Source organism: Agelaius phoeniceus, chromosome 1 (genome assembly GCF_051311805.1).
Source record: "Agelaius phoeniceus isolate bAgePho1 chromosome 1, bAgePho1.hap1, whole genome shotgun sequence".
Lineage (NCBI taxonomy): Eukaryota > Metazoa > Chordata > Aves > Passeriformes > Icteridae > Agelaius > Agelaius phoeniceus.
Window position 1 is genome coordinate 39270659 of NC_135265.1, and position 25717 is coordinate 39296375.

General features: G+C 45.9%; 1 protein-coding gene across 1 annotated transcript; it reads left to right on the top strand.

Moving 5' to 3' along the window:
• The first annotated feature begins 614 nt into the window (after positions 1-614).
• Positions 615-24571, top strand: NR1D2 (nuclear receptor subfamily 1 group D member 2). Its single transcript, XM_054641966.2, has 8 exons — positions 615-923; positions 4286-4546; positions 6487-6575; positions 7395-7539; positions 9122-9738; positions 12956-13141; positions 16916-17126; positions 21519-24571. The coding sequence occupies exons 1-8, from the start codon at positions 908-910 to the stop codon at positions 21713-21715; spliced, it is 1722 nt and encodes a 573-aa protein (XP_054497941.1). The 5' UTR covers positions 615-907; the 3' UTR covers positions 21716-24571.
• Positions 24572-25717: the final 1146 nt, after the last annotated feature.

The window sequence follows — 25717 nt, forward strand, 5'->3', positions numbered from 1 at the left end:
TGGAATCGCTCTGGGAGTGACTAAATCACGTCCTGGCAGAAAACAGGAGAGCCGGAGATTGGGATCAACTGTGTGATGGCCTCTCCCTATGGCTGCAGAGGGACAGACTATGGCTGCAGCGCTGTGTGTGCGCTGCCGAGAAGGGTCTTTCCCGGATATTCCCTTTTCCCGGCAGTGAGAAAACACGCGGTTAAAAGGGCACGGAGCGCTGACAGTTGGAATTGGGAGCTGTCAGATGCCCGTGTCGGGATAGGAGAGAGCTCGTCAGCTGCGGCAGTCACAGCGGTGGCATTTCCTGCCGGTGCTCAGCGCCGGAGCAGCTGACACACGCCGCCGCCCCTCACCTTGCCCCGCGGCCGCGGTGGGCGAGCGCCACTCCGGCTGCGGCAGCGGCGGTGACCGCGGCGGGGCTGCCCCGCCGCACCGCCCGGCGAGGGGCGGGGGGAGCCCGCTCCGTGCTGCCCCCGCGGCCGCCGCCGCAGTGCCCCGCGCTGCCGCACGCTCCCGCCGCACGTGAGCGGTGCCGCCGGCGCGGAAAGTGTGTCACTGGGTGAGGGGGGCGGCCGGGGGCGGGGCGGGGCGGCCGCCGGGGCGGGGCGGGGCAGAGGCGGGGCGGGGCGGGCGGCGGTGCCGCACTCGCTCTGCGCGGCTCCCCGAGAGCGCTTTTGTTGTAAAGGGGAGGGCGCCGCGGCGGGGACGCGCACCCGCTGCTCTGACAGGAGACAGCGCGGTCGCCTCCCTCCCTCTCTGCCAGCCAGCCTCCCGCCGGCTGCATGTAGGGCTGCAGCGGGAACACGGAGCTGGGAAGACAACGACCGAGCGGAGCCGCGCCGCGCCGACCGGAGCCGAGCCGGGCCCGGCGGAACCCAGCGCGGCGCCGCCCGTGCCCCTGCGGGAGGAGGTCGCCATGGAAGTCAGCGCGGGTAAGCGAGGCCGGCCGCTGCGGGGGGCGGCTGTGCGGGATGGTCCCGCGGGGCCGGGCGGGCGCGGGGATGCGGGCGGGGGTCGGCCGGGGCGCGGCGGGGCGGGGGGAGCGCGGCGGGCGGCGGCGCTGCCCGGCCCCGGCCCCGCTGGTGGCCGGGACGGCCCCGCGCCGCCTCACATGGACCCGCCGGGCGAGCCATGTGCGCGCTGTGTTTACGTTCCGCGCGGCGCGCCCGCTCATTGGCCGCGCGGGGCGGTGACGCGCGCATTGCATAATAGCGGCGGGGCGGCGGCGCGGGGCGGCGAGCGGCGCGGACACGTGAGGCGCGCGGGCGGCCGCTGTTTTGGTGACCTACATTCGGGGCGGCGGCGGCGGCGGCGGGGGCGCGCCGGGGACACGTGGGGCCGCGCCGCAGCTGCGGCGCCGGGCGGCCCCGCCCCCGCGGCTCCCGCGGCTCCGCCCCCGCCGCGGTGGAGAGCGCGGGGGGGTCCGGGCGGGCCGGCGGCGCGGTGCGGGGGAGTGCGCGGGGTCGCGGGGGGACACGCGGTGCGGCCGTGTGCGGCGGCGGCGGCACGCGGCCCGTCCCGAGGCGCGGGGGTGGTGTTGTGTAACGGGGAGGGGGCGGCCCGGGGGCAGCGCAGGGCGGGCCCGGCTCTTCCAGCCCCGGCGCCGCGTGACCGCGGCAGGGAAAAGCCGCAGCCCCGGTGCGGTGGAATGGGGTGAGGCGGGAGGGCGGCTGCGGGCACGGCGACCGCGCTCCCTTCCCGCTTTGTTAGCCGGGGAGATCGGGGGTGCCCGCCGGGGAGCCCCTGCAGCCGCAGCGTCCCGGGGGCCGGTTGGATCGCCCGGGCAGTTCGCCGCCTGCTTGGCGCCCCTGCGGCGTTACCGCTTGCCAGATCTGTGTTAATGGAACACCAGCAGGTTGCGGTGTCCCCCGCCCCATCCCTAAAGTAAATCCCGCCAGGTAGAGCCCAAAGGGTCCTTGTTACCGAGCCGGCGGTGCCGCCGCAGCAGTAGCGCGGCTCCGCGTAGCCCAAAGGATTCATTTCACCACTCTCCGGCAGGTGGGTTCCCTAGGAAAATCCCGGGCAGTTCACAGCACCGGGGCTGCCTCCCCCACCGAGCAGCCCGGTACCCCCTTTCTGCGGAGTGCCGGCATCCCTGTGCACGTGTACGTGCTCCGTGTCTGTGCTCTTTGTTCTGACATGTCACCCTGTGCTCTGCGTGAGAGTCAACTTTTGACTGCTGACCAAACAAAAGCAGGGTTCACAGGGAAGTGTAATTTCTAAAATAACAGAAAGTACGAGGAATTGCGAGAGCTTGCCAAGCTCTCTAGGGTGCCAGAGCAGCCAGCTCTCTGGAGCTCCTCCATCTCTAAGGAGAAGAGGGGTGAAACTGCCCCACAGGCACGCACTTTCTGTGCTCCTCTGTGACATTGGCCCTACCCTTGAGGGAAAAGAGCATCTCTTTTACGAGCAGGGTTTAAAGATAATGGGGCGCGGTGGCAGCGTGGAGAAACGTGGAGCTCCCTGCAGGGGCTGGCTGTGCTTGCGTGTCCCGATCTGCCCCTGCCGATAAGGATGGCGCCTGCTGGGAAGCCCGGTGCCTCCCTTGGGCCTGGTGAACAGTGAGCTTTGCCCTGGCACCTGGCAGAGACGCGTGCGCCGCTGGGGGATGGCACAGACCTTTGTCAAACAGGTGGTGCCTTAGCCCAGCACGGGTGCCTGATGATGCCTTGCTTCTCATGCCCTGGCTGAACTCATGACCCCCCCCCTTCCCCCGCCTTGCCAATCCTCCTTTCTCCGAAAACCTGATCCGGAATGCGTGCTATGCTGTGTGCAGGGTTTCTTAAAAAAAAAAAAAAAAAATCTGCGCGGGACCAGCCCGTGTGGCAGGGTACAGGGACACTGCTGTCTGGGAACGTGAGCAGAGTCTGTCTGTCCTGCACGTGTCACATGGCCCCTTAGTCTGACTTCTGCTCCCAGGCAGCTCTGCCAGGAGCTCCTGGGCTGCGTGCTCTTTAGGGAACCCTCCTGCCAAGGGTTTCCTTGGTAGAAAAAAATGAAATGTTGAAGAGGAAGTGGGCCAGTTTTGCTGCTGCAGAGGCGCTAAGAGGACCGTTATGTCTAATAAAAGTACTGAAAATTTATTTGTAAGTCAGAATTGGTCCCTGCAAGCAGTGGTGTTTCCAGGGTTGTATAATACCACTGCTTTTATCTGTGAGGAGAGTATGGCTGATGTAAGATGCTACAGGCTCTGCCTGCCTTGCCAGTTCAGTTGATCAAGGATTCTACAGACACCAGTGCTTTTCTCCTCTAAAGGAAGGCAGTGCATGGCCCTTTTAAAGTTTTGAATTCTTACTGGTGTGTGGGGTTCCTTGCTGCAGTGTCCTGAGTCATCAGTGAAGAGAGTCTACTGAGCAATAGAGGCATAAAATGTAGAACATACTGAGTGTAATTTATTTAAACAGTTTCATGGCTATGGCTTTTGAAATTCTTGAGTGAAATATCAAATGTTTTTATGTTGACTTTTGAAATGCTGAGTCTTGGAGACAAACTCATATGAAGTGCAAACAATTTCTCTTGCTTACGAGCAAGAAGAAGGAGCCTGTGAAAAGCCAGAACTGCTCCCAGGTCTGCCTGAGGACAAAAAGCTGTTTCATAGGAGGGATTCTCAAGTGTGTCAGATTGCAAGACGCGGCAGGACAGAGGCTGTTTGCAAATAGCAGCTTGGCAGTCGGAGTTCAGCTGCTGCTAGAAAGGCTACAGAGGCTTGCAGTTGGACAAATGGCGTTCAGTAGGCTAACCAGACTGCAGTGCTATTTCCTTCCCTTGCCCCCTTCCCTTCTGCATCATGAGCACCTCCCAGCCCTTCCTTTCTGTGCCTCTGGCGTGTAGCCTGCATGAAGTCTTTCTCTCTGCCCTATTTCTGTCCCTAACCTAGCTTGTTTGCATTCTGGCTCCACAGCGCTGTAAGATCCTGTCTTGGCTCTGGCTCCAGATGAGCTCTGCTCAGAGGGTGGCCAGGGAAACCCTCTCTGGGTCACTCCATGCCCTGTCCCTGCTGCCCCATCCTTCCAGCACCATGGCTTGTTGCTCCATCTTTTGGTTATGCCATTTCATCCTGGCCTGGACCAGAGGAGGCTGATAGGATGGGAGAAGGGGATGAGGCAGACTGGGAGGTCAGCGGTAGAAAACGAATGGAGACAAACAAGCTTGAGGGAGAGAGGGAGGGCAAGGAGTGCTCCCAGGAGCACGTAATGGCTGATCTGGTGGTGCTGGGTCACGGCGTGGCTCACATGGCAGCGGTGCATGTCTGCTGGTTATGTCACTACATGCTGCCTTTTTTTTCTTGCCTTAGGGGGTGTGATAGCTTACATCAGCTCTTCGAGCTCGGCATCTAGCCCAGCCTCATGTCACAGCGAGAGCTCAGACAGCGGTTTCCAGTCGTCCTCTTCGCCTGTTCCATCTCCTCCAAACAGCTCCTCCTCGGAAAGCGGATGCAATGGCCGGAGCAGTGAAGGCTCTGACGGGGCACCCAAGAGCGATCGGCTGGAGGAGACTATTAAAACAAACCAGTCGAGTGTTGCTGGTTTGACAAAAGGCCATAATGGAGTCACAAGTATGTTTGGTGCCAGTTCCTGAAAACACCATTTTCCCCTTCTGTGTTACAGCCCCGTGTGTTACAACCAGGTCTCCCTTTGGCTTGTGGTGTAGGAGCATAGCAAAGCCTCCATGTTTGTCTTTTGGCATTATGTATGTGGTAATGCATAAGGTATTGCCATACAAATGCTCATACGATGGGGGTCCCATTGCTGCCAACCTCAAACAGCCCATAAATACAGTCCAGCTTTACTTCAAATTGTCACAAGTGAAAACTGATCTTAGGAAAATCAAACAGTCGGTTAAAAAGAAGTGATGAAGTAAAGGTGATCTAATCAGAAATTGCCTTCAGGAGTATTTATGGAGCTGTCTTGGAAATCTAGTTTTTCTGTTCTCTCATACCCTGTTCCCTGCCCCTTCACCTTCCCTCCCCCCACCAGCTGTGAGGAACAAAATAAATTACCCAAGCGTAATACTTTTATAGCTGTGGGTGGAACAGTTATCTTTTTGATTCCAAGTCATAATTCTGTGGATGTGAAAAACAAAATACTCATAAACTGGAACTAAAGAATGGCCTTTTAAAATACATAGAACAATCTACATATTTACTTCACACATCTTTTGGTAGTCAGAAAAGATCAGTGATAGAGAAGTATATTTGAACAGTTTTGGAAGGGCAGGATTCAAAATAAATATTGGAATGAGTGATTCAGCAAACAGCTATAATTTAGTCTTTTGGAGGCTGAATTCTTTTACTGGCAGAACTGTTTTATTGTTTTGGATTGTTATGAAGCTAGAATAACTGTCCAATAGTTCTACCTCAAATAGGGGGTTTTTGTTGCATTGTTGTTTGGGGTATTTTTTTAAGTATTCCTACCTTAAGTTCTTAGTAAGAACCTTTACTTAAAAATTCTTAAGTAACTAGATTTTTGGTGTCAGGGCAGAGGTTCCTGGAATGAAACCTGTTGTAAATTGTTCAGATAGATAGATAACTTTTTTAGCTCAGTACTAACTGTGTTAAAAATAAAAAAAAAGAAAAAGTTGCCGTTTGGCTCTTTTTCTTTTTGAAAACCTTAAAAAAAAGGTTTTAGTTCCACTTTACAAATGAAATCCAAATGTCAAATAAGTTACTCTGCTGGTAGAGTATGTTTCTGTGGGAGTATTTCCAGCTGTCTCTGTTGGATTAAGGTAACTTTGTGGTTACTGAAATCACTGGTAAAATTCCCATTGGCTTCAGTGAAACCCATGTTAGACCAGCACTTAGGACTTGCAAAAAATTTTATTGACAAGCTGAAATAAAATAGCCGGGGAGAAACTTAAAAAACCCAAACCATGAGCATTTTTATGGGATTGAGAAGGTATTTTCAAGTTCAAGTGTGCAAGCCATTCTGGATATGCACTCAAATGAGTGGTCTCTACACATGTAGATATGGCTGAGTTATCCTAAATTGTTACCAGATAGGTACAGTGTATATCCAGTGTTGAATATATTCTAAAGTGTCCTTTAGTATTTCTGGTTTTTAAGAAAAAGTGTTTATTCTCTGTTGGGGAAACTGTAGCCTTTCATAGGCTTTCTTGTCCTGATGGAAAAAACAGATTGAGCCTGAACTTTGGTGGCCTAGTTAACTGAATGGTCCTTTTAAAAGTGCTTAAATGTAAGCAGACTTTCTTTTTCTGCTGCTGAGTGCAGTGCTACTCTGACAGCCCAGTGAATGTGTGCTTTCTCCCTATTTGTTTGAGTGCTTCGTGTTTGTCCTCTTTTCCCCCCACCCTTGCACTGGTACCTTCTGAACTGTTCAGGGGGTTTGTACATTCATGTTGTCTGTTCTTCTGCTGTATTTTTTCATGCGTTGAACTGACCTGACATATTTCAATTTAAGTCCAGGTTTTAAAAGCTGGAAATGTGTTCCTGCAGTTGTCACTGGTTTCTATATCCTTGACTTTTTTGTTTGATTCTAGAATTTAATGGCATGGTTCTTCTTTGCAAAGTCTGTGGAGATGTCGCTTCAGGATTTCATTATGGTGTTCATGCCTGTGAGGGCTGCAAGGTGAGCTATATTTCTGCTCACCTTTCTGCTGGTGAAATGCTCAAGTTCTCCCCATAGGGGAAAAAGGGGTGATACTGCCAAAACAGATTTTGGTATAGTTCTCCGTTAAATATGAGAAATTGCAGAAGCTGTAGGGAGCAGGCAAACCACTTAGGAGTATACAGCATTTTCCAGACTCTGCAGTACTTTCTGTTCCCACCCCTTGTCCAATCCTGCCTGACTTGGAGCGCACAGCAGAGAGCAAGAACTGGAAGCAGAGGTGGTAAGGACCATGTCACGCAAGACATGTGCATGTTAATGGCATTAAGAGATAGTGGGTGTGAGTTGTCACCTGGGCTGGGACACAGAACAAAACAGCTTTGGAAAAGCAATTCTTTACCACAAGGAAAGCCAGAACTACATATGTATTTTTGTAATCTGTAACATTGCAAACTGCAGAGATGGAAGTCAAAATAAGTTATTTTGACTCCCACCTTTGCACTTGATGTCATAGTTGTTTGAGAGCATGTCTTAGGAACTGTTGGTACAGCAATAGGGGTAATATTGGAGATACTTGCTCTTAGGTGCTGACTCTGCAGGGAACAACTTAGCATCTTCTGTAATTAGAAATCATAACTAGTTCACATTACATACAGATCACACACAAAGGGGAAGTAAGTCATGAGAGTACCAAGTTCTTTAAAATCTCTTGGGGCTGATGGCTCTGAAGCTGCTGATGTGATGCAGTGAGGTTTACCGTGCTCGCAGAGACATGAATCTTGATGGAAGGGTTTGACATGTGCTGTAATGATAGTTGTGGGGTTTTTTGCTTGCTTACAGGGTTTTTTCAGAAGAAGCATTCAGCAAAACATCCAGTATAAGAAGTGCTTGAAGAATAACAACTGTTCTATAATGAGAATGAATAGGAACAGATGCCAGCAGTGTCGTTTCAAAAAATGCCTGTCTGTTGGGATGTCGAGAGATGGTACGTTCCTGTACTGAGCAGGGATCCTCTGAGAGGGAATCTGCTGCCCACCTCAAAAACAATTGCTGAGGGTCTTAATGGCAGATAATGCAGCCAAGCACTAGTGTTAAGGAGAAGTTCCCTGTCTGAGAGCATGTAGTTCAGCTTGCCTTCTTGCTCCATGAGTGTCCTGGGCTGGTGAGGTGGTTCTGCAGGCAGCTGCAGAGCTGACCTCTGCCTGTGGAGCTGATGCAGTGGGATGTGCTGCAGTGGCCTGCTAGGGGGGATGGTTGTAACAAGTGTCTCAATTTTGGTTTAATGTTAAGACTTACAGCTGTATCCTACCTGAATCTGAACAAGACTCATATTTTTCTTTTTTTTGTCTTTGTTTTTTTTTCTATTTTCTTTTGTTACTATTGCTTTTTCAATGAAAGGGAATTCTGCCCAACCTGATAGCTTTAGAGTAGTCACCATAGAGCCTAAAGAGTTAGCTTTGGGTGCATAGGATGAGCATGTATCTGCTCTTTTTTTTTCTTTCTTTCTTTTCTTAGAGGGAGAGGAAGGGCAAGGAGGAAATGTTGATATTGGTCTGTGTCTCTGACCACCTTGCTTGCTGTCCACTCCTTAAGCCATTTTAATAAATAATGCTGCAAGTGTAGTTCATTTGTCTGCTACAACTTACTGCCACAACCAGAACTCTTCCTTCTGTTTCACTTTTAAATTTTCTCTGGGTGTTTGTTTCACAAGAACTAGGAATCTCGGGCTGTTAATAATTTAGTGGGTGGAGTGCCAGAACTTATTTTAAATAATTGTTCCGAGTTCTTGTCGTGCATAGGAGTTATTTCATCCCCTAGGCGCTTGTTTGCGCACAAGGTTGCACCTGCTTTAATGAAAGAGACTTAGTTACATTAATGATGGACTACTGCATAATTACATCAGTCGAAACTGGTTATAAGCCCATGTGCAGCTGCGGTTGGACAGGGTGGTAGAGGCAGTTGTAGATTCCCTAGGACAGGGTCAAAAGTGCTGCAGCCACAATGATGCCCATCCCTTTGCCAGCAGAAAGTGTCCTTGTCAAGGCAAAGTTACCAAGAAAATTTCCCAAGGTAAGCTTCAAGCATTGATTCTCTTGTTTTGGTAAGTTACGTAATTGGTCTGTGAGGACCTGTCTTGTAGGACTTCTATGCAAAGATGATATGAACTGTGTTTACATTCAGCTAATTATCAGCTCATGAAGGTGTGCTGATTTAATAAAGACACTTCTGCAGTTAACACAACTATGTGTATAATGCATAACCATTGTTTGAGGCAAAGGGGGAAAAGGCATTGCAGACTGTGTTCCTTAGAGCTGCCTTCTCCCTAAACAATGGCATACATTTGTATTCATGCCAGTCCTGTGCCCCAAAAGCTCTTTGATTCACTGGTAATACCCAAGCTGTAGTATTGGTAAGAGCAGTTAAAATCTTGCCTTAAAAGGCAGGATTTTTTGTTGGGGTGTGTTATTTTGCATGTGCATGCTAACACTTTCAGGACTGACTTTTTTCTTTTTTTCTTTCTTTTTTTCCCCCCCTTTCCACCACTATCCGTTTCTCCACCTCGGTAGCTGTTCGATTTGGCCGTATTCCCAAACGTGAAAAACAGAGGATGTTGATTGAAATGCAGAGTGCCATGAAAACCATGATGAACAGTCAGTTCAGTGGTCACTTGCCCAGCGAAGCATTGGCAGAACATCAAGACCAAGCACCTCAAGAAGATCTTTCCTCCAAGCCCAAACAAGAGCGAGAAACCATCAAAAGCCCTTCTCCCCCTCCTAGTGCTGACATGGCTAAGGAGGAGGTGATCGGCATGGTCACCAGGGCCCACAAAGACACTTTCATGTACAACCAAGAACAGTCCCAAAACCCAGCAGAGATGATGCAGCCCCAGAGTGGGGAGAGGGTGTCAAAAAGCACCGAGCAGTACATCCTGAGCAGCGAGCACTGTGTTGGTGGCCTCGGCGGCCCTCAGTACCCTGACAGGGAGCAGCACCTTGGTGGACAGTACAAAGGGAGAAGCACAATGCATTATCCAAGTGCGCACCCTGTGTGCTTCACAAACAGCCACTGCATGAACTTCACCAGTGGTTACACTCAGCGAATGTGTGAGAGGATCCCAGAAGATGGCTTTTCTCCAAACAAGAACGCCACTTACTCTTGCAGCACTGGAGGAAGAATGCATCTGGTATATTGATATCAATTGTTTGATTTGACTTAGCTGTTGGTGGGTGTGATCCAGCTGTGACTCAATAGTCAGTGAAGCGGCACGCAGTTGGCACAACTGCTGAAACTTTAAAGGGTGACACAAGTTTAATAGTGCAAATTGCGATGAAGGACAAAAATGGCTCAAGGTGTGAAGGATTGGAAATCGTACTACTAATGGGGTTTCTTGGCTTGGTTTTTAGCTAACTGAAAGTAAAATAACATCGAAGATTATTGGCTGAAAAAAAGTCATGGGGTTTTTATGTGACTTGTCTTTAAAATGAAAACAGGAGTTTATAAATTCCCCTTTTCACTTGATCCTTTTGGAGACGTTACTTTCAAATAATCTATACAGTCAGAGGTATTGTATTTTCTTTAAGGGTTTTAAGAGCAAATTTCTGGGGTCAAACCCCAGGGCGAGGATTTTAAGCCAGTCTACAGGCCTTACTATGGGCTCTAAAATCTCTGTTGCAGGGTAGACTGCTTTTTTGGTGATTTTTTGATTTGTTTTGTTTTAATGAGGCCCACAGGCTGTGCATCCTTTTCACTGTAGAACATGTTCAGATCTGAACAGAGGCAGGAGGAAGATGCACAGTTAAACTCTTAGGGAGTTAGGGTCTTCTCTGTAGTACTTATGCCAGTGAGGCTCTGGACATGCTTCTGGGTACCTTAGATGACTTTGCTAGAGCATTTTCTCACTTAATTCCTTACAAGGATGCTTCCTGGTTTTATGCATATGGGTGTTGGTTTGGTTTGGTTGGGATTTTTTTTTGCCTTTGCTTAACAGGTCCCTCTCATTTGCCTTGCACCTGCTGTTTCTCTGCCATTCAGGCAACCAGTTCTGTAAGCCCCTTAAAATAGATTGTCCTTCTCTTTATCGCTGGAGCCTGGGATGAGAGAACATAACATCCTCGTTCTCATCCTGCGCTCCTGGTGTGAAGCGCGAGCCCCTGACCTTTCTGATGTACTTGAGCTGCCAGTGTTTCTCTGCCTCCTACTTTGTGAAGATCCTTCACGTGTTCTTGAAGACCCCCTAAAGGTCTCCACAGTAAAGGTGTTTATTTTGATGCTGCATTTCTATGGGGGCTTTTTTTGTTTTTTGGTTTTTTCTTTAAAAAAAAAAAAAAAAGATCTTTTTGTCTACTGCATATATAGACCATGCCATCCCTAGCAGGGTCTGACCTTAATTGCAGACTCCAGGCACTGCAACATAGCAAATAATAATTCCCAGCCTTTTCTTCCTTGCAGGGAAAGTATGTGGTGTCACTACAGCGGCATTCTTGGCACTCCTGAGAAGCAGAGGTTAAGCCTGTCAGTATGGGCGGGCAGGGAGTGGTGCTGCCTTGCAGAGACTCAACCAGTCAGTTTGACCTGTGCATGGCAGCTGCAGGCAGGAGTTAATCAGTGATGAAGAGACAAAACCATATCCAGCAGAGCACTGCAGCTCCCCCTCCCCGCCCCACATCCCTGATATGAATGAGGGTTCTGCCCAAGAACTCAGTGAGTTCAGAATCTGACCAAAATGAGTCATCAGCAATAAGGGCAAGTAATTAGGCTCTGAACCTGTATGGAGACAGATGTTCAGGGGTTTGGTCATTTTTACTCAATATCCCTGTAACCAGAAAAGCAGAACAGGTCATTCCTGAAGAGGTTCCTCTGAAGAGAACCGGTGACTGTACAAGCTGACAACTGCTTCCATAGAAAGCCTGTCAGAGTTCAGGGAGTGCCTGAATGGCACTCTTAGGCATATGATTTAGTTTTAGGTGGTTCTAAAAGGAGCACGGAGTTGGACTCAATCCTTTTGGGTCTCCTCTAATTTGAAATATTCTGGTTCTTGGGCTGAGGTCTATCAGGAGACCACAGACACAATGCACTGGGTATGGAAGTGGTAGTTTCCCCTTGGGACTGAGTGCCTGTGGGTAAGGGTATGCTGTTGTAGAATGAGAAATTAAGGTGATTTTTGTGTCCATTACAGATCAGGGTACAGAACCAGAGATTCCTTATTTTTGGAAAGTGCTGTATTTATAACAGTACCTATGTGTGAACCATTGCAATATCACAGGCAGAGCAGTGGTTGGCATCTGCTGTCCTTCTGGTTGTGTGCCTAGACTTTTTCTTTTGCCAAAATATTATAGTCTTGTAATCTTAGGACCTCCCACGCAAAGAATTGCTCGGCAATTACCGTATTCAAGATGCCCTGAAAAAACAGCACAGCTCTGAGGAATTGCTAATCTATTTCACTGTTTTCTCTTTGTTTTGCTGACATTATGTAGGATTACATACACCATTTAGTATACTTGTGAGGAATACTTAAAAGGAATTTTTGTCCTTGATGGTGACAGGTGAAATGAATATTAAAAGGTTTAAGCTTCATTAAAAGATGTAAATTTTAGAAGCTAGAACTGAAAATATCGCAGAGCTTCTGGTTGGCTCTTGCAGAGGGAATTTATTGGCAGTCAGCCCTGACTGATATGTCTGATCTCAGTGTAATGGATTCAGACTTTCCTACAAAAAATTGCTGTATATTTGTATAAAAGAAAGAGCATTTTGTCATCTTGTGACTGAGAAATACTGGAATACCAGTTCCTTGGTGTTCTCCTTTCTGCAAGTAAAAGCAAACTTGCAGAAGAGGGTTATCCTTGTAATGAGGGTGTAAACCTGTGACTCAGGAAACCAAGGCTCGCTTTCTTGCTCTGGTGTTGAGCAACCAAGGCATCTTTGTCGCCCTGACTGAAGCACTTCAGTTGCCTGCAGAACAAGAAAGATAGGAGAATGAATGTCGTAGTGACTGTGAGATGCAACTGATTGATTGTGAAATTGCAATTTACTGTGAAATTACAGGGATAATACAAGTAAAGGGAAATTCAGATGTCAGAGCAGATCAGTTGAGATCAGGGAAGAATAGCTTAACCTTGGTTGTGTCAGGTCTTTTGCAGTACACAATGTTGTAGTTTCCAGAGTTAACGAATTTATAAACAGATTGCTAAAAATTCCATGGATTTTTTTGTTTGTTTTAAAGCAAGGGGAAGAAATACAGTTTCTTTGGGAACTGATTGATGAATACTGATCTCTTTTTTTTCTCCATGTCATTATTGCAGACTTTTGTTGAATAATAAACATGTTTCTCTTGAGTATTTGTCAGTATTTGGAATGATGATACCTTTAAAAGTTGTTTTCTGTTTGTGTTTTGCAAACATCAGGTCTGCCCAATGAGTAAGACTCCTCATGTGGACCCAAACAAGTCTGGCCATGAAATCTGGGAAGAGTTTTCCATGAGTTTTACTCCTGCAGTAAAGGAAGTGGTGGAATTTGCCAAGCGCATCCCAGGTTTCCGAGACCTCTCCCAGCATGACCAGGTCAATCTTCTGAAGGCTGGGACCTTTGAGGTGAGACCACTGTGTGTGTATTGCAAACCTGACAAGCTGTGCATCAATCTGACCCTGTACAAACAGAACCAAATAGAACTGGGGTGCATCAGGTGAAACCACCTTGTTCATGGATGCTCTGAGGTGATGGTGTCTGAGGGATCTGTTTGGTCAGACTTTGGTGGCCTGTCCTTCTTCCACTGAGCTCAAAACTGCTCAGCCCTTCTACTCTTCCCTCCTTCCTGGACATTAATAAATGCATAATTATGGGTTTCTAGCTACCTTTGCTTACTCTGGGGAGCTGTACTGCATCTGGAAGGGTGGATAGGTTAGAAAGCTGTCTACTGACTTACAAGTTTTGTCAAGGAATGTGTTTACTGCTCTGCATGTCCTTCCTTGTGCCACTCTGCTTCCTGCAAAAGCCAGAGTATCCAATCCTGACCAGTCACCACTTAGGTGGCAACTTGGGAGTGTCTGAAGCACCCATGTCCAATGCAGTAACAATGGTAAATACGTGTACTGCTGCAGCTCTGTAGGTGCTGTGTGCCAGCTGCAGCCTGACTTACTCTAGACTAATCCCACTAGGTCCTCGTGGTTAATTGCATCCACTTGTGGTCATGACGTATATGTGAATTAGTGGTATTAATTTGGAAATGATACCACAGAGCTTGGTGCTGTTTTATAATTAGTGACCTTCACTAGATGACCTTCACATCATGTTTTAGTTGCCCTTCCAGACCCTTGTGTCTGCTGGAGACCGTACACATTTCATAAATATTCAAGTGTGAAATTTGAGTAGAGAGAACACATTTCATAAATATTCAAATGTGAAATTTGAATAGAGAGGGGCAGAGGAGCCGAAGTCCCAAGTATTTGGTGTTACTGTGCTTTTCTGGGGAGTGTAACATTGGTGATGCCTTTGCTCTTGTTCACATGATTTACTCTTTCAAAGAGAGATGCTGGATTTTATATTTACCTGAAATGAAGTAATTTCTTGTGTGATGTGTTGGGTCTTCTGTCTGCATTTATACAGCTCAGTTCTAAAATGGATAATTGTTGGGTTGGAAGATACAAGTTATACAGGAAGACTTGTTGCCTGGAGTCTATTAGTTTTCTTGTTTCCTTCATTTTGCTGTCATGTATTTTTTTCTGTTATACTTATTCTTTTAATATTCATCTACAACTCCTGTAGTGAAAGGACTGTATTTTTACTTCTTCGCTACTTTCACCTTTCACAAAAATGTTGGTTCCTTCCTCTGCAAAGGAGGAGGAGAGTGAAAAATTTGGCTTGAACTGTCCCTATAATGTAAAGCCAAACCTTCATGTTTTGCAAGTAAAACATTTTGTCTTGGCCTTGCTTCACCTGAGAGCTTTTCTCAGGCCTCACTCCTATGCTTTTTTTGCCGGTTTACAAGCACTGCTGATAAGGAGGTTTCTGTATCCAGGGGAATTAGTAATAATGTATGGCTGCATGCTTGTCACTTTTCACTTATTTATAAGAAACATTAATGATTCCTGTTAGTGAGCTACAACTTGCAGTTAAAGGCCTATGTGGCATCTTAGCAACAGGAAAAAAAAAAGGTAGGGCTGCAGAACAGTGGAAAAAAATCCACCACAGGATTAACAAAACCATTGCGATAGAGGCAGAAGCATCTTGAAAGCCTGGTGCATCCAAGGTCATTTCTGTCTTCTGGGTAACTGAGCCAGGATATTCCAATGTCTGCATGTTAATAGAAGAACCTGAGTGAAAGTGCTGCCTCCAGGTCTGGTGTGGCTGGCTTGGCACTGTGCTTCTTAGCAGGTCATATTCGAGGAGTGCCTGTTCCTGTGAGGGTAAGAGGACACATGGAGACAATGTTGGTGCAGAAGCTGCACAGCTATATTTATATTCACACACACGCAAGCTGTAAAGGTCTCTCAGAACTGGGAGTACTGGGGAGCTCAGTGTATCGTGGTGGCATTTGCATGGCTTCCTTTGAGAGCCAGCTCAGAAACAGCACTGAGCCTAAAATAAGGAACTCGACTGGTTTTGAGTGGGCCCTTCTCCACCTCCCCTCCACATGTAGTTGATGGTAGAGCTAACAAGGCCCTAGGATCCCTTTGAGTAGTGACTCAGATTTGACTATAGCTGCTAGGGACATGATCAAGCAACCTCCCAGAGTGGAGATTTTTATGTGCCTGTGTTGCTGTGGTCAGGTGATAGGATTGATCAGGTGTGTCCTCAGCGTGCACCCTGGTTTGCAGTGAAATGGGATGAATCAATCCTGCGCTATGCCATAGTCCAAACTGTTCTTCTTTGTTTAGAATGGCGGCATTGAAGTAGGTGAGGTCTTTACCTTAGAATAAGTCAGCACAACTTTATGGGCTTCAGTTTTGAATATCAGCACTAATCCTGGTTGCTCCTGTTATTTAAAGATGTTTCTAAAGCCCAGTTCTATAGGGAGAATACCGTTTTGAACTGAAAGGTTGCTGGATACCTGGTGGGTCTGTGCTAATGCACAAGTTCAGCTTTGTCTGCCTGCCCTTTGCTTGTTTCTGTTGTATTCTGATGGCTTCTGCATCTGGGTTTCTGCACTCTGTAGTTAATGTCATCAAAGGACAGATAGCTTAGCTGACAAAAGTGAATAGTACGTAGTGCTCCTGTGTCCATCAAGGTTGCTGCATGTTGTTTGGCTCATTAAATTCAGGAGCAGGTCGTGTAATGTGCATGAACAGTGTTTGAATTCTCAAATATTTTTGTTTGTTCTGAACACTCCTTTCTTTAAGCTTGTCAAAGGTACTAGTCTTGGAAAACCTGGTTCTCCTCTCACCTGTAGTAAACATTTGAATTCATGCAGTTAATAGGGCAAATGAGAAGAGACAACTGTCACACCAGGAGATTACAGTGAGTCTGAAGTTTTAACCAGTGCCAGTTAGTTCATTTTCTTCAAATAAGAAAGTTGTTCTGTGCAACTTAAACCTTGAAAATGTAAATAAGGTTATTGAACATGAGCAAATGAAACTTTACAAGCCATTCCAGAGGGAAACATTTCACAGTACAACTGAGAAACCACAAGAGAAATTTCAGCCCAAAGGGGTAAGTTTAGCACACTTCAACTGCTCCAGCCCAGGTGCTTGTACTAAAGGGGTATTCCCAGTTGCAGCAGACCAGGTGCCATCTCAAGCTGTGCTTCCCCTGTCTCTTAAAAGCTCTACATGTGGCTCCTTTCTAGCAGAGCTCATTAACTAACATTCCTGTGGGTACAGTGATGTGGCATGGTACTTTTCCAAAGAATGCCTAGAGGGCCCGATCATCAGGTGGTGTAAATCAGCATTGTTTCCATAGAGCTGCTCCACTTTATGCCAAGTGAGAATCTGGTTCAGTACCTTTATTTTGCTCCTCATGAGTGTTGGCAAGAAAACATTTCTTTTAATGCTCTGTGTGCCTTTGGCTGTTGTGTGGCTTAAGCAAGTTGTCCTACTGGCATATTTATGAATGACATGGTCTGTGTGGCTCAGGCTGTCTGAGGCTTAAATTTTAATTTTCCTGCCTTTCATATGCTGTAGCCCCTCCCCTGCATCCGCTCCCTAATTTTGTCACTTGTTTGTTTCTCTCAGATTACGGGGCCAGAGCTTGCACTGTGTTTTGCAGCTCAATAGCATGCTGACAGTTTCTGTACAGAATGCTTTTAGAATGGTTAATGAGACACTTTGAATGATGTTAAAAGGTTTAATTTTTTCTTTGGCTTTTCTACAAATGCACCTCCATTTATCTGGTTTTGTTGTTCTTTTTTTTCTTCCTTTTTCTTTCTCCAGGTTTTAATGGTACGATTTGCATCTTTATTTGATGCAAAGGAACGTACTGTCACCTTCCTGAGTGGCAAGAAGTACAGTGTGGATGACTTGCATTCAATGGGAGCTGGTGATCTGCTCAACTCAATGTTTGAATTTAGTGAGAAACTAAATGCCCTGCAACTTAGTGATGAGGAGATGAGCTTGTTTACAGCGGTTGTCCTGGTATCTGCTGGTAAGGAGAGAAAGTTACCTTGCACCTTTGCTAAAAATTGAGTGTGACTATTAAAAGTTTTCTGTAAAATGCATACCTTGTTATTTCATGTATAAGTGCAGTTGAGTAGGTTTTAAGGTACTAGCAGCATGTAATGTACTTTCTAAGATACCTAGTGTTTCTAATATTACCTTTAAAAAAAAAGGTGACAATGGGCTTATGTTTTCTACTGCTTTCTATGTAGTGCAAAAACAAATAGCTGCTCCATGGCCATTTAGATGCTATTTGTCTGGCTTCTCTAAGTTTCACAGGACGGCATCACTGAAATTACTCCTGACTTGCACAGCATAAGTCTTTGGATAAGGTGGTATTTTTGCTTCCAAGTGCTGTCATTTAAGTCTATTGCGTATTTTACTTAAGTCTAAATCCACCAGTTTGATCTCTGCCTATGTCAGCAAGAAAGCCCCATCATCTGCATCGTGACTTCTTTCCACTAAAGGCCTGCCAATCCACTGACATCTTCACCGGCCTCCTATCTTGTTTCAGTCCCTGGATAGACAGAACACCCTGGCCCAGATTCAAAGAAGGATTAAGCACCTACTTCTGTAGTATTATCTCAAGCCTCAAATTAGGCACATTAGCTCTGCATATAATGCCTGGAATGCAAGATGCAGAATCCCTGCTTGCTGGGGAAGAAGCTCTCCTAGGGGTAGGTAGCAGGAATGCTCACAGTGCCTGCTTAGACAGCGAGGCAGCAGCTGGGGAGCACTGAACTCCTTGAACAAGGGCACCCCTTTCACATGAGCCATTTAGACCCATGTGTTACCAAGGAGGGGCACCCAGGCATGGTGCTGTGAGGCCTCTGTAACAAGGTAGGACAGTTCAGGCTAATAGCTTTGCCCATAGCTGAGCTGAAATGTCACAGCACAGGACAGGGCAGCTGTCGCTTCTTCAGGTTGTGAGCCATGATGATGAACAGAGGGTAGCACAGAATTAGCAAGCTTCAAGAGCCAGAACAAATGGTGTGAAGGAAGCATGGCTCTGTGATCTGAAGGAAGCATGGAATCTGTTAACGAAAATGTTCAGATAACAGAGAGAAACCTGAGGCCTTAGTTGCCTGGAAATTCTTGACAAGAACTGCAGGCAGCCTTTAAAATAAGGACTGACAACCAGGTCTCTTTTCTTCTTGAGCACTCTAACTAGGCTTACACCAGTTCTTCTTGCTTGCTCAGCTCCTGGGTCCTAGAATATCTCAATCTCTGTGCCACCTGTTTTCAGTCTAAGTGGCTGTATCTGTTCTGTTAAATGTGCTTCCAGCACAGTGCCATCTCCCCAGCCTTTAATGCACTGTGCTGATTGCCAGCTCCCAGCAGGGGTTAGCTGAGGGATGGCATGTAACATGTGCAGCATGTGGTGTCAGCCATGCAGCAGGACAAAGAGAAGGTGTTTGGTATTCAGGCTTCTTGCAGTTGCTGAGGGTTTTTCAGATCATATTTTGGATATTATTGCTGTCTATCTTAGCTGCCTCATGATCTGATCTGCAGTCTGATCACAGCCTTCCTGGACATCTTCACAAAATTTTGTAGAGTTTTATAAAGTACAGCTTTATTAGCCAATGTTGGGGCTGTATTCTAGACACAAGGCTAACCCTGATGATAAATGTGAGTTCAAAAATTTTCAGAGCAACTTTTCTGTTACATGAGACTGGATTGAAATGCTGCAGTTGTTACTTTGCACAAGTGAGTAAATGAGCAGGCTTTGTGCTCAGGCAGGTAATGAAGAACAGAAGTGGCCTCAGCAGAGTTCCTGGGGAAGATGCTTACAGTGAGAGGGATTGCCAGGAAGAGAACTTGCCTGTAGAGCTGAAGGATTGTGGGCATGTGTTGATTAAACAGATCTTGAAAGACAGATCCCTGCATCCCACTCTTTGAGGAGTAGTGTAACCAAAAAAGTAATTTCCTATAAGGGGAGGTGGTGCTTCATTGGAGATGAAGAATTGAAGAACAGGATCAGAGAGAATGACATTGGGATGCAGGCAAAGGGAAAATGCCATAAATGTAAGAAGGACTGGAGGTGGAAGAAAAAGGCCATTATGACTACTTCATCAGAATGAAGGTTATTCAAGAGAAGAGTGAAAGGGAGCTAGGAGTCATGATTTACATCAGTTCCAAAAGCAGAAGGGAGTGTGACTGTCGAATGCTTAGGTGATCCACAATATAAAATACCCCAATGCTTGAATGCTTAGGTGATCCACAATATAAAGTACCATGCTGCACTAATTAAAGATCTTTTTAAAGACTTTTAGTTGATTAAAACTAAGAAAAAAACAAAACCCACCAATGGAAAAAGAAATTAAGTCTCTAAATACTGCTAGTTAGGAGATTGCTTGTGAGAGACATCTCCACTTAACACTGGATGAATAACCACTCTTAGGAGTAGTATTTAGCATGTACAGAAGAAGCAGGGGTAGTAGCAAGGACTTTGTAACTCTGTACATCCTCTCCTTCCCATGTCATATGGCAAAGGAAGAAAAAGCAGGCTCACACTTGGGTGGTGCTGAGGAATTATCTTGGTACTGTTCCAAAATTAAAAGAATGCTTCACCTCTGGCTTCAGTTGGCTGGATGTGTTGAAGATGGAGGAGAGGTAGCAAGGTGGATCATGGCCACTGGAGGAGGAAAAAGCAGGGTGGAAGCAAAGCTGAAGGAATGTGGTTTGTGCAGGTCTAGAGAGCAGATAATCCCTTAACTAAGGGTCTTGCTTTGTGGTAGAAGAATATGAAGTACACACCCTCTATTATTCTCCCTTGCTGGCATAATAATAAAATCTTCTGCTGGCCACTGGGAGTGACTGGAAGTGACTGAGAGGGGGTAGAAAGACTTGGAGTAATTGAAGTGAGGAGGCTACAGTAACTCACTCAGGCCAGCCAGGAAAGGCTGGGCTGCATTCTTCCACCTTCAGAGGCAAGGCAATGCTATTCTCACTGTCCAGAGCTCTTGTGGAACTCTGTTAGGCATGTTCTGTGCAAATGTCACTGTACCTGCTCAGAATAGAGCAAAGCTTTTGCAGAGCAGGGGACAAGCAGGAGAGATCATTTAATAAATGAAGGCAGAGAGATTTCTCCTCACTCATGTTCTCTTGGGACAGTAGCTGTCAAACCTATTGGACAGTGTTCACAGAAAAGTGGGATGTGTGCTAATAAAAATTGTTTAATAGTAACCAGAGCTCCTAATTGTAGAAGATTCTGGAACAATCTTCCTAAAGGAACAAAACGCATGTAACTGCTTCAAGATGCATCCTTAATTGGATTATGTAATCATTTTCCCTATAGCAGTAGGGAACTGCACTGAGTAGTCCAGGAGGACTTCCTAGCCTGTTCACCTGAGCAATCTGATGGGATTGGCACTGACAGCAGAAGGAAGGGATTCCCACTCTGTAGGATCTGACTCAGTGTTACTCCGGAAAGCTGTTGTCATTCCACGTCCCAGTTCTGCAAAGTGCTTAAGTACACGTACACATCAAAGCACATTTCTGTTTGTGCCAGTCACTCGGCTGTCTGTGTGCCCTGCTGAATTTACATAGTGTTTAAGAAAAGAAGCTACAGCTTGGGAAAAAAACCAGCTACTGTGCATGATTATGTGGTGAGATGTTTTACTTAAAAATTCATCCTTTCAAGCCGCTTACTGAGGTTCCACCTAATGATACCAGGTGTGTTCAGCTTAAATACAGCTCTCTTGAAAGGAGTGCTTCAGGTGTGGTGGGAGTGCAGTATGTGAGAACATAATATTTGTCTTGATGTTGACATTCTTCTTTTCCTCAGCTGGGAATATTTGGGTGCATCATGTTTCATTTTTTTAAGTGCTTCAGAACACACTTGGAAATAGTGCCCAGTCATATGAAGGGTTGTACTCCCTTTGCCCCTGAGAATTCCATTGTGCAGATAACAACTGTGGCTTGTCCAGAGTGGGATTTCCTCCTCAAACCTTCAGTTTAAGTTTAGGATTCTATCTATATCTAGCCTTAAGAAACGTTTGAAATTTTTATTTTGACGCACCCTGTCTTTTTCCTTGGGTTGAAAGTTGTGATTCAGCAACATATTTAAACATTTGCTTCAATCTGTCATCCTCTGGAAACATGGGTTAGGGATCACAGAAATAGTGATTGAATGCTGCCAGTTTGGCATGAACTTAGTACTTTGAAAAGTTAATGCTAAATAACCTTTGAAAGACCTTTGGGGTGTGATTTAAAACTTCTGGCATAAGTATCTGATTTTTCTTGTGCTTGTTAATTTAGTAAGGGATTCTTGCCCTGGTTTTATGTTGCAGGCTACATCTGTTCAATCAAGTTTTTTTTCCCCCTACCCTCCTGTTTTTTAAATTTCTCTCTCTCCCTCTCACCCTGCCCTTTTGTTTAGATCGCTCTGGAATAGAAAATGTCAATTCTGTGGAGGCACTTCAGGAAACACTAATCCGTGCATTAAGGACCTTAATTATGAAAAATCATCCAAACGAAGCCTCTATTTTCACAAAACTTCTTTTGAAATTACCTGACTTGCGTTCCTTAAACAACATGCACTCTGAAGAACTGCTGGCCTTTAAAGTTCACCCATAGGCCTTTAGGTCTCATTTGTACTTGGACTTGCCTCGTGTTAAACTGTTTTGTGCTAAAGTATGTATTTATACAGTTGTACCACTTGTTGGAGAGAGTTCACAGACTGTGAACAGTTGATAGCTGTCCCATAACCATGCAATAAAGCTTTGGCAGGTGCTTTCAGCTGGCGGCGGCGCAGCCTTTGGAATCCTGCACGGCACCCAGGCCCAGCTGTGCCCACTCCTGCAGGAGAGGCTGCGGTGAGCCCGAGTGAATATGGACTCTTCTTTCATCTAGGAAAAAGAACCACCACTGCCCTCTCACCTAAACTGAATGCAGAGTAGTTGTGTATGTGCTTATGGAGCGTGGAATGGGGTGGGAACAATCCTGTGCTAATAGGAAAATGGAAGAGCTGATTTAATTGGTCTTTCACTTATCTAATAGATGTATGTCTGTGTCTCTTGATAACTCACTCATGGTTTCACTGTTGTTATTCCATTAAACCCGATGGAATGGTTTCAGCCTGCACCAACTCTTCACTGAGCGTGTGTTCATGCCATGTGTATATAATATAAATAGTTAAGTAGTGAGTGTTTATGGCTATATAAAGTACAGAGTTGTGTGTATATATGTGTATGTATATAAATAGTTCTATACATAAAGTATACATATAATTTCTTCACAATATTTTAAACTGTGAAGGAATTTAAACTTAAAACAGAAGGTGATCTATGGAAAGAACCAAATAGATGCACTTTGCATATTGCTGAACTAATTATCTGAGCATTTTTTAGAAAACATCGAATTTGCATTAATATGCTGTGTTTGTTAATTTAAAAAAAAAAATAAAAGCAACAACCAAGAGTGGCACTAAAGAGGCAGAGTCAGATTCAACTTCCAGAAGGGTTTTGTAGAGAATCTCAAGCAGAGATGGTTGTTTGTGGCACTAATGAGATGGATTGTCCATTGCCACTGAGGTTCTTGTGTTTTGATAAAGGTTAAATAAGCACCAGATGCTCTTCAAAAACTTCAGCACAGCCAGAAAGAAACTGTCAGATTAATAGCAATGTCTGTCAGAAAAAGAAAAAATGGGAAAAATGTATCCATGGTTGCATTCGGGTGTATGTGTGTTCTGTGACTGTTTATTTCTTGCAATACATCATTTTGCTGCTTCATTGCTAAATGAGAATTGAAAACAGAAATGTGAGATTCCCCATGTCTTTTCCCCGTCTGGGCTTTGTGGTTCCCATGCCTGTTCTTCTGGAGCTCTCCATTGGTGTGTGTGCATGTGAGCGTGTGTGATGTGCAGAGAAGGTGCATTAGATGGTCTGGATTGGTTTTTTTTTTCCCTTAAAAAAACACCACAAAAACCAACCAAATAAATGGGACTTTTTTTTTTGTTGTTTATGCCAGTAGCAAATTACAGGGCCGATCCACAAGGCATAAGATTCTGCTGCTTTTCCATCTAGGAAAGCAGCTCTCTATGGGTTTTTTTCCATTTGTAGCAGGACCTGGCACCAGAAAAGAGAGACTAAAAGAAGTCAAAGCAGTTGTGTTAGTTGCGTTTATGTTTTGCTAATGTGGGAAGAAGATGCTCCATCACCCTAGTTCAGTTAACTTGCCTTAGAGGTAGCCCTCAGGGGTCTGTAGTGTTTGGCTGCTCTTGGGAGAGCGGCTGCTCCTGGCAGTCAGGGCCAGGATGGAGGGAGCCTCCAGCCTGCAGAGCTCCTGCCTGCACCACGGTGGGTTGAGAGGAGCCTTCCTGCCTGTGGTGGAGCTGCAGCAGAAGCAGACCCGTGCCTGCTGCTCAGCATCAGGATCTGGGATGGGAAGAGGGAGGGCTCACACCCTGCCGTGCTCCCCTGGCCCTTGGGCTGGGGATTCCACCTCAGACAGGAGGAAGGGGCTGAGAGTGGGCAGGGCAAGTGCTTGGTAAGAGGTGGGGAGAATTCAGCTGTAGCCTTGGCTGAGGAGCAGAAGCGCCCACCCTTTCCCCTGGCAGGGCTGTCCTGCTTCAAGCTGCTTTAACCACTGGGTAATGGCCCTTTCATACATAACAGTTTTGCTACCCAAATGTTCTATCAGGGCATATTGTCCTAATTTCTGTTAACAGTCTGCATCCTACCAGTATTATTTGTTTGAGAGCTTCACTGAATTACGCATCGAACCATTCAGACTTTAGAGAGGACACAGTCACATGGTTTTTGTTGTTTATTTGCTGAAATGACTTCTTTGTAGACCCCATTTCAAACATGGAAAGTACAGTTAGCCCTTGGTTGTTTCGGGAGGGAAGAAGGCTTCTTACAGAGATTGCCACCCTACAGCTGTGTTTTGTTGTGTTTTGTTTTATTTCTTTTTCTTCTTAAAACTGTATTATTAAGCCTTTAGGAATGTATAACCAGGACTGAGTAATTACTGCTTATTAAATTTTTTTAGTTAGATTGACCATGTATGCCTATAGATAGATATTCTAACTTGTGCAATTTCATTTGAAATAATCTTCCTGTACATAATGGAAAAACTCACATAACAGAAAAAAAAAAAGCCCCAAACAGATTGACTGAACAAAAAGCTGATTAAAGTATGGTTCAAAAATGACCCATGTATTACAAACCCTAGCTGGACTCTTAGAAGAAAATCTAAACTCATTGTGTTAGCTGTGTATTGTGAGCTCTTCTTTTACTGTGTCACTGGTTATACACTTGTTAAATGCTGAGATAATAGGCTTCATGCCAGGCATTTGAGTACTGTAGATTGGGTCATTGCTGAAAGATTAATGTACTGTATGACTTAAATGAAATTTTTATTCTTGATTTTATTCTTGATTTTGTTCTTGTTTTAAAAGATTAAATATGGGCATTATGTCAGCAAGCTAAACTTGTGTGTCTGTGTTCTTTGTATTTTTCTGTACGAAATCTGGGGGGGAAGGACAGCAAGCTGGGATGAACAAAGCAGAAGAGATTCTCTTCTGGATGAGAACATCAGCTGCTCTAAGGTCACGGGGCTGTGCTGGGGCACAGCAGCAGGGAGAGAGAGCCAGCACCTCCCTCTGTCATCTACTGTTCTGCCTTCCCAGGTGTTTGGATGGGGTTTTCTGGTGCACTCCATTTGCCACAGTTACAGGATTTTTTGGGGGTGTGTCATTAAAATAGTTATTTTAAACACTGCAGTAATGTGGAGAATATAACTTTGTAACTGAGAAAAAGATAAGACGCTAAAGAATGAAGCTGAAAAAAATACTGTTTAGTTAAGACAAGTCTTGTGTTTATAAAGTGTACAAAAAAGCAGAATAGGAGAAGCAAAGACCTGTTATTTTTCCAGCTTCATTTCCTAGTTTAGAGTGTGCACTTTTCTAGGAAATAAGCTTCTCCAGAAGATGTATCTACTGGTATTTTTATAAAAAGGTGCACACCAAAAAAAGTTGAACAAAATTAGTACTGCCAGCATTGGAAAAAAAAAATAACAGCACAAAAAAGCCTTTTTTTTTTTTTTTTTTGTGATATGTTTTCTCTGGTGCCACGTTTGCACATGGCTTTTCTTGTTGCCATGAAGTCTGAGCCCCTGTGAATAGTGTGACAAAGCACAGAGGTTCCAGAGCCTGGGAGGTCCTTGGGAAGAGCTCTTCTCAACTCTTCCTGAATTTCTGTGGTTGGGCCCCGAGTAATGCTTCCCTGTTTGGCTGCAAGAGCCTTACCACAGCAAATGGTGGGGGCAGGACAGACATTTCCCAGCAAAAACGTGACTCAGTTCCCCTCACTCTCCCAGCCTCCCAGTGTGGCAAGATGCTCTGGGGCTGGGAGCAGGAAGCATCTGTGCTTGTTCTGGGCGGTTTGCTGGGCTCTGGGTCTGCAGTGCTGCCCACAGCAGCAGCCTGGCCTCTCCTCACTCCACCAGGAAATGGTGACTGTCACAAGGAAAACAGAGGTATGAGCGTTCCTGTGCGAAAGTGTCAAGTGATGAGGGTGTGCCTGCTGTTGTGGCTCATGACCCAGGGGCTGTGCTGGGCGGGAGGGAATCGGCATT

Coding starts and splice junctions, on each gene's coding strand:
- NR1D2 (XM_054641966.2), top strand. Junction 7,540..9,121: donor TGTTGGGATGTCGAGAGATG/GTACGTTCCTGT, acceptor CCACCTCGGTAG/CTGTTCGATTTGGCCGTATT. Junction 9,739..12,955: donor CTGGAGGAAGAATGCATCTG/GTATATTGATAT, acceptor TGCAAACATCAG/GTCTGCCCAATGAGTAAGAC.